General features: G+C 52.7%; 1 protein-coding gene across 1 annotated transcript; it reads right to left on the bottom strand.

Annotated features, from left to right (window-relative positions):
• Positions 1 to 4740: 4740 nt before the first annotated feature.
• On the bottom strand, positions 4741 to 7588 carry Six1 (SIX homeobox 1). Its single transcript, XM_005343165.2, has 2 exons — positions 7029 to 7588; positions 4741 to 5035 (listed from the first exon to the last, which is right to left on the bottom strand). The coding sequence occupies exons 1-2, from the start codon at positions 7586 to 7588 to the stop codon at positions 4741 to 4743; spliced, it is 855 nt and encodes a 284-aa protein (XP_005343222.1).
• Positions 7589 to 8215: the final 627 nt, after the last annotated feature.

Raw genomic sequence — 8215 nt, 5'->3', positions numbered from 1 at the left:
TGTGTGTGTGTGTGTATGTGTGTGTGTGTGTGTTTGCTGAGTTTAAAATGCGCAAGAAAACGAGGCCTTCTGGGTAGAAGAAAAGCCAACATTTCGTACATATTTTTTATAGTTTTTGTTTCCCTCTGGTTCACCTACCTCCTGCCATCTCCCCCTCCCCCGCACTTAGAGACGTTCCCAGGTGGATTTTCTGGACCCAGTCAGACCCGCGAAGGAGTCTCTATGAATTTGGGGTGCTCAAAGTCCCCACTTGGCTAAGGTAACGCAGCATACCTGCACCTATGGAACTAAGTCCTCTGGTACCCTCACTGCGAAATGTGAGAAGTAGTGGCCACAGAAACAGATTCCTCTGCTTTGGGCGGAAGGAGGTGATCTAGGATTCTTTAGAGTCTTCCGGGAGAAAGCTTTGGAAAAGGAATAACCCACCTGTGCCTGTCCATACCATCCACCTCTGTTAAATCTGGGTTTTGTGTACAAAAGAATGCTGGCAGGTGGGCTGCTGCCTTCTCTCTGGGTCCCAGACTGGACAAAGGGGACAAAGGTAGCTGCTCCCTCACCCCTTCAGCAACCGGGTTACACTGGAAACAAAGTTACTTTTCTGCCACAAAGGATGTACTTTAGAAGCCAGGTGCCACTCCCCAGCTGTAGAAATGGCGACTAGCTCCCAAATAGGCCATCTCCCTGCTTGGCACTGCTTGGATCGCATTTGAGTAAGGCGTTTAAACCACAGAGCCAAAGACAGGGCCCCAATCTAGTGGGAAGGCCCGCTGGGGAATGCCCCCCCCGCCCCCGCCGAGGTCGCAAGGGGAGAGACTCCGGGCCAGAGCTGAGGGTTGAAGAAGACCAAGAGCCCTGACACCTGCTCAGGGAGCCTCATGCTGCCCGGAGACCTAGTTCACTTCAAGGCCAGGTGTCACCCTGCCATGGAGCGTCCCGTCCCGTGCCACTCTAGTGCTAGAAACTCAACAATGAGGCCGCGAGCCTTGAGTCTGGGAGATGACCCCGGACGCCCAAGATGACCCGCTGTTTTGTCTCACAAGGCTCAACCCAAGGCCTTATTTTCTCACTTGAGGCCTGACTGGCCTCCTCTGCTATCAGGGACTTTGCACCACCAGACCCTGTGCCTGGAGCCTCCTGAAAATCCGGGTCCTGAGACAGGTGTGGTTCTCTTGGTAGCAGAGAGGTCCTCCAGGACTGCCCTTGCCCCCTCAATGCAAAGTGGCACCAACAGCCTCTCCGGAGGGCAGAGAACAGACGCCCCCACCCACCCCCTACCCTATCCCCAGTTCTCTGCAAGCGAAGAAGCACAGGCCACCGGCCTCTTGATCTTGGGTCTGGAGTCCTGCTCGTGGGCCCCCTTGAAAGACCTTCAGGCGTGGGAGGCCGCTACGAATGCGGTCTCTGCAAGCGGGGGGGGGGGGGTGCACAGCCGGAGGGAGGGCAAGTGCGCTGGGGTGCGGTACCTGGTGCTCAGAGGGCCCTCGGTGGCTTTCAGGGAAGGCGACCTGACCAGAGTCAACGGAGTCAGGAGTCAACACTTGGAGCTAGGCCACCAGCGCGGTCCCACTGGTAGCTTCCACCCTATCTCAAGATGAAGACCAAGCTGTCCTTACCTAGAAAATAGATTCAGTACCTACAGCGACCAGCTCCAGGGATCTCGAGTCCAGGTTCTTGAATCCCCACCTGCCAAGCCAAAGACTCAGGAATTGATGGCCAAACCCTTTAGCCTCAGAACACTTAAGAAGCGTCTTTCTCAGCCAAAGGATCACGGGAGAAGGAAAGAAGACAGCCGGATCCCAGCGACCTCGTATTGAGATTGAAGACGTTTTGAAATCATCGCTCGATTTGGTGGGTTTTATTTTTAATTTCACTTGGCAAATGCTGTGAAGTTTTGTCCTAAAACCACTTTCTTTATAAGAGGCTGAACAATTAATTTTTGGCTAGCGCTATGAAATCTGCGGAGGAGAAACGAAAAGAGGCTCCACATTCGGTTAAACTTTGACTCCAAGAAAATAAATTGGATGCTCCTCAACAGCTGGTTCTCGGAGATTTCCTCGAGGGAAAAAAAATATAGTTAGTTACCCCCCCCCCCCCGTAATGATCACTCTAAAATGATTGCCAACAAAACTCAGAGCAATATCCAGCTTTCTCGCTTCCTCCTGCTTGTTCTGCTCTTAGCCAGACTGCGCTGGGGATGGCGGAGAGAGGCAGATTGTGCAATGTCTTATTAAACACATCTGGAATATGCGCATTCTGGATCGAGTGCCAGGGGTTTTACAAAGAGTTTATGGCTATGACAGAAAACTGTCCTTTTAACGAGTTTACAAGCAGTAATCACGGGGGCTTTTAACAGGACCCGCCGTCTTAGCTGCTAGCCAGACCTGCAGACTTTTCCAAGCTCCACCAACCAAAGGAGCAGGAAGTGGGCCGGCGCGCCCCGGGAGACAGAACTTCCACGATGCTACAATTATTCCAAGAGGAGCTGCAAGACTGGGGGGTAGTAGGAGTAGGAAGCGAGGGCATGTAAGAAATTAAAGTAATTGGCCCTTCCTTATTTTCCAGAGAGATTTCCGCGGTCTCCTTTGAAGCCTGTCAGGGTCACCGAAAGCTATCTTTGGGCCGGGTGTTTGTTTTGGGGCGTGAATGCGAAGAATGTGTGGAGATTCCCTGGGAGAGCCCCCTCCTGCAGAGGGTGGCATTTCTCGTGGCCCAAGACGTGGAGAATAAACACCCTAGTGACTTAAATAAACACCGACTTAATGATCCAAAACACTAACAAGGGAGATTGGGACCCGGAGCTCCAAGCCCAAATGATGGTCTCTGAGCGGCTGTGTGCACATCTGTCCATCACCAAGGGAAAATGGCATTATAAGTAAAAGTGACTATATTTAAAACCAGTGACCATTTCTCTTTTAAACGCAAACAATTCGACAGTTAAAAAAAAAGAAAAAGAAAAGAAAACTCATGATAGGGCGGCCTTAATCTCACACATCCACACCCCATTCCGTTCAGGTCAAGAACTACAGGGAAAGGTAGGAAAGAAATATATTAATGTTGACATTTATAGATGAGGAAAAATCAAAATTATGAAACTGTCATGTCAGAAAATAAATAGACTCTCCCTGGGGAACAATATTTTACAAAGCACAAGCAAGCCAATCCTGTTATCCTGAGTAGAATTTTAATAAATAATGCCATTTGTTTCACTAGTCTTAAAAGCTAAATACAGAAGATACATCATTTTGCCCCAGGCAAAAAAGAACATGGAGGCTTCATGATCACTGGGATTTTTCTGGACACTATCTGAGAAAAGAGCTCCCGATGGCCTGCTTCTTATTTGTACAGATCAATTCGTAATTTTAAATCCGTGTTCAAGTTCCCTTTTTTTAAAAAAAAAAAGCAGATAAATTGCTTTTGCTTTCACAGTCTTTTCATAAGCTGTTAACACAGAAGAGCCGAGTTAACATGAATGCTGTGGAGAAGAAACAGTGGTAAACAAAACTGCATTACTAAATAATAAAAAATAAATAAATACCCAAGGCTAAATGTCTTCTCTTTTGTCATATCATTAACCTATTTTCTTGGTTTCCGGTAGCAGGCTTCAAAAATAACCTGTAATTCATAGCTATTCCTAAGTAAGCAAGCAGACTTGTTTCTAAATAGGCCCAATGACAGCAATACAGGACTCACCTTTCTCAGAAACAGAATCAAACTCCTGGTGATCTACTGAGTTTTAATTTAGACTGGTTTGGGTACAATAGAAAAGAAGCCTAGAAACACTTGCTGTTTTAGTAACAAATCCCAGGTTGCCAGGTTTGTTGGCACCCTTGTGCAAGAAGAAAGTAGGAATAGAGGGTCCTCTCAGCAGAGGCAGGAAAGTCCTGAGGGTAGGAGTGAGGACGGTCAGGAAAGTGGCTTCCCCTCCCTTGTTGGTACACTGCTAGAGTTTGCCATAAGCAAAAGAAAAAGAAAGAAAACAATCACCAAAAAACCCCACTAAATTTGACAAAAATAGTTGTATTACTAATGCCACTTCTATTTCTAGCCACCTCACATAGAGAGCATTAAGACATTTAGGCACTTGTTTTCCCCCACTAATACTGTTCTTTTATTTTAATCTACATAAAATTATTTAACACTAAATATGAAAAATGTAAACTTAATTTTCCCCATCAAAACAGTTATGATTTTATTTTTCCTATTCATCTTAAGAACGCAGCCAGCTCCTCTCAGCCTGGAGGGTTTTTTTTTTCATTTGTTTTTGTTTTTATTTTCTTTGTCATGTCTCTCTTTCTCTTCGTTTCCTTTTCCTCTTCCCTAAACCATTTCTCCATCAATAAATAAAAAGGAAATAATTAAAATCCAGTTGATTCGTAATTTTTCTTCACTAAAAGAAGATGAAGAAGAGGAGGAGGAGAGGGAAGAGGAGGAAGAAGAGGTGGAGGGGCGGCTACTGAAATGAATGTCTGGGTTATCCAGGACTAGGTGCTTTTGTTTCCTGACCTTTCAGTGGGAGGGGAAATAAGAGTATTAAGAGTTGAGGGAGACTATACTCAACTGAGATCGCTGTGGGTTGTGATTTTTTAAAAAGACATTTGTGAAAGCCCATCATTCCTTTATGCGCAAAGAACCCCAGAGACAAGCTGCAAAATTGTTCCTGCCGTCTATGTACAAGTGTCTCTAGTTGTTGATGTTGGTTGCTTCTCCAGCCGTCCCTTCAAGACCCCAATACCTCCCCACTTAGGAACCCAAGTCCACCAGACTGGAGGTGAGTGGGCCCAGCAGAGAGTCCTGGAGCTGATGCTGGTGGGCTTGCAGGCCGTGGCTGGGCTGTGAGGCCGTTAGGCCTGGGAGAGAATAGTTTGAGCTCCTGGCGTGGCCCATATTGCTCTGTAGCAGAAGGACCGAGTTCTGGTCTGGACTTTGGGGAGGTGAGAATTCCTCTTCAGAGCTGGACATGAGCGGCTTGCCCCCTTCCAGAGGAGAGAGTTGATTCTGCTTGTTGGAGGACGAGTTATTGTTTTCAGTGTTCTCCCTGAGAAATAGAGGACAACACCATATGGTTAAAAAAAAAAGCGTGAGGTGAAGGGGGGGGGCTGGAAGGAGGAAAGGGCCATTGTGCAATCTGTCACCAACCCAAATGGAGGAGCTCTGCCTCCCACCCATCCCCAAGGGTCATTGGGGGAAGGTGGAGGCCAACTAGAGAAATGGGGAGCCTGTTGCCTGGAGATAGCCCCGCTTCTTCCGTACTCCTCAAACTCGGGTGAGCGTGTTTATTTTAAAAAAGCAAAAAAATTAATGTGCTTTCAATTTTGTGTGAGCAGCTATGTTAAAGGACCCATCAACTAGTCCCGTGCTCCCAAGTGACTGTTTGGAAGCCCTCGGACAAATGGTTGTTGAGATAAAGAAATGGTCAGGAGACAAACTGCCCACTGCACAAATGCTCGCTGTGACCCAAGTCAAAGGCCTGCCACCATCTGAGGAAACAATTAGATGACCAGTTTCCCGGCCCCTGTCCGAAGACTTGGGTTTCAGAGACGTAGGACAGGTCATGGGAAGCCGTGCCCAGAGCGGCCTAGCGACCCTGAGTAAACACAGGGAGCTTAGCCAGTCTCTCGGATTTCATCCAGGAGTGGGCCCTCGCTTGGCTTCAGGGACCCGCCGTTTTGTGAACTAAAGGCTAGCTAGAACCGTGCAATCTCTGTTTCTTTGCTCCTAGTTGGTTTCTCAACCCCTTCTGTCCTCTCAAGCTGCACGCCAACAATCCATAGCCTCCCTTCCTGTCTCAGCAGGGAAAATTTCGCCGCCCGGCTTCGGCTGGGCGTCGCTCGACCCCGCATAGCCGAGTGTCAGTTCCCGCACCCGGTCCCAGTCAACTTCTGGACATCCCTGCTCGCCGCTTCCGCCTTCCGAGCGTCGGCGGCCACCCCTAGGCGAGCGCTCGCCCATCAGCACTCTCCCTTCCTCGCAAGGTCTCTCTCGGAGAGCTCCTTTCTTCCGAAATTCGGCAGACTCTGTGGTTTCCCACCCAGAAGGAAACGTGGAAGCCAGTTCTTCGGTCCCGGGGATGCCAACGAACAAAGGGCAGCCTGCGGGGCCCTGTGCCCGGGTCCCCAGACCATTAGCTCTGCTCCGCGCTGCGCTGAGCTCGCCGCCCGCGGCCGGGATTGCCTCCGAACAGCAGCCAGAAGCCCTGGCGCGAACCGCCCCGGCCTAGCAGCAACCGTGTCTGCATGAGAAGGGGGGAGCAGAGATCTCCCCTCACCCGCCGGCTCCCCAAAATATAGCTTTGCTTGGGAGCTCCAGGGCGGGAGAAGCCAGCGACTGTAGCCTCTCTCCCGCGGCAGGGACGGCGGGGCCAGAGAAATCAACCCGGCCACGCACAAGGGAGCGCGGCAGGCGGCAGTCTTCTCCCGGCTAGGGGCCTCTGATACGACACCCAGTAGCGACTCCCCCAGATCTCTCTTTTCCGGGGTATTTCTTCACTAGACTCCTCCCTTTGTCCAACTGGTGAGGAATGAACTCTCATCCATACACCAGCTGGAGAGAGTGAGTTAAGAGCCCGGTGGCATTGGGGGCTGAGTTGACGTCTCAGACCAGATCGGAGAGAAAGGGCTGAGGTTCGAGACCCTCAACCGCACCGGACAGCTTACCTCGCGTACACCAAGCAATACACCCCTTCCCTCCGATCTACAGACTCCCTGGCCAACCCCTCTCTTCGCCGCATCCAGCCAGCAAGGCAGGAAGAACAAACCCAGAGCCAGCTGTTCTCGACAGTCTTTCCCACCAAAGAAACCCACGCGCGGGTGCTCAACGCAAAAGTGGCCCAATCCCTAGCAGGCAGCCTCAAGAGTTCGTGAACTTTCACTGCCGCGTCGCCGAGGCCGGGGCGCCGCCCCACGGACCTCTGCTCGCCGCCGGCGGGTACAGATTCCGGAATGATGCCTGCGGGGACTGGGGTGGGCAAAAAAGGAGCGGAGGGTGAGACTTCCCAGGGTCGCCCGAGCCTGGGCTAGCACGCCGCGTACCTTTCCTTGGCCTCGGCAGCCCGGTCTCTTTGCCTCCGGTTCTTAAACCAATTGCTGACCTGGGTGGTGGTGAGGCCGGTGGCCTCGGCCAGCTCCCGCTTCTCCCGCGGCGAGGGGTAGGGGTTGTGCGCGTACCACTCCCTCAACACGCCCCGCGACTTCTCCTTGAAGCAGTAGCTGGTCTCTTCGCCATCCCAGATGGTTCGCGGCAGCGGGAATTTTCGGCGTACCCGATATTTGCCCACGGCACCCAGCGGCCGACCGCGAAGTTTCTCGGCCTCCACGTAGTGCGCTTTCAGCCACAGCTGCTGCAGTTTAGGGTGGTTGTGGGGCGAGAACTGGTGGCTCTCCAGGATCTTGTAAAGCTCGCGGAAGTTGCCGCGGTGGAAGGCGACCACCGCCTTGGCCTTGAGGACGCTCTCGTTCTTATGCAGGTGGTCGCAGGCGGGCAGCGACCACAAGAACCTTCCCAGGCGTTCCAGGTTCCCGCCTTGCTGCAGAACCTCGCACACGCATGCCACTTGCTCTTGCGTAAAACCAAACGACGGCAGCATCGACATGGCTGGCGCTGCCTGGGCGCACCGGCCCGGGCGCACGCGGCTGTGAGCGGATCTGAGAAAGCTGGGCGGAGGTGGGGCGGGGGGGGGCGGCTGCCGCGGGGAGGGGGGTGCCGCTGCTCCTAACCCCCTCCCAGGCTTGGCCCAGGCGAAGAGACCAGTCGGACCTTGCGGGTGGGAGGCGTAGGAAGACGAGGGGCGCGCTGGACTCCGAGTGGCTGGCGCACTCCGAAGCCTTCCCGGCCTCTCTGGCTCCTGCCTGCCGCCGGGTAGATGCTGCTTGTTGCTGGAGAACTTGGTTTCTGTTCTCCCCGCAGCGGCCTTAAAGCGCGCAGCGTCCCCGGCACGCTGATTGGCTGCGGGCGGCGCCTATCCGAAGCTGGCCAGCCTGCGCGCCGCCCGGCCGGGCAGAAAAGCCGCGCCGCCCAGCAGCGCGGCGTTGGGAGGGCAAAGCTGCCTAGCTGGGGATAAGGAGTGGTGGGAGGAGTAGGACCCGGAGAGGTGGGAAGTAGGGTGGGGTCAGGAGGAGGGAGCTAGGGTACTGGAAAGGCTGGTGAGCAAGTCAGGACCTCGCGGAGCGGCGCCCTCTTTGGTGTCACCTAAGGGGAGCCTCGCGCACCTCTGCACAAA

The sequence above is a fragment of the Microtus ochrogaster genome, chromosome 1, assembly GCF_000317375.1.
Source record: "Microtus ochrogaster isolate Prairie Vole_2 chromosome 1, MicOch1.0, whole genome shotgun sequence".
Lineage (NCBI taxonomy): Eukaryota > Metazoa > Chordata > Mammalia > Rodentia > Cricetidae > Microtus > Microtus ochrogaster.
Note: the sequence above shows the minus strand (reverse complement) of the source record. Positions and strands in the feature narration are given on the sequence as shown.

Coding starts and splice junctions, on each gene's coding strand:
- Six1 (XM_005343165.2), bottom strand. CDS start 7,588: ATGTCGATGCTGCCGTCGTTTGGTTTTACGCAAGAGCAAGTGGCATGC. Junction 5,036..7,028: donor GCTGCCGAGGCCAAGGAAAG/GTACGCGGCGTG, acceptor TCTATTTCTCAG/GGAGAACACTGAAAACAATA.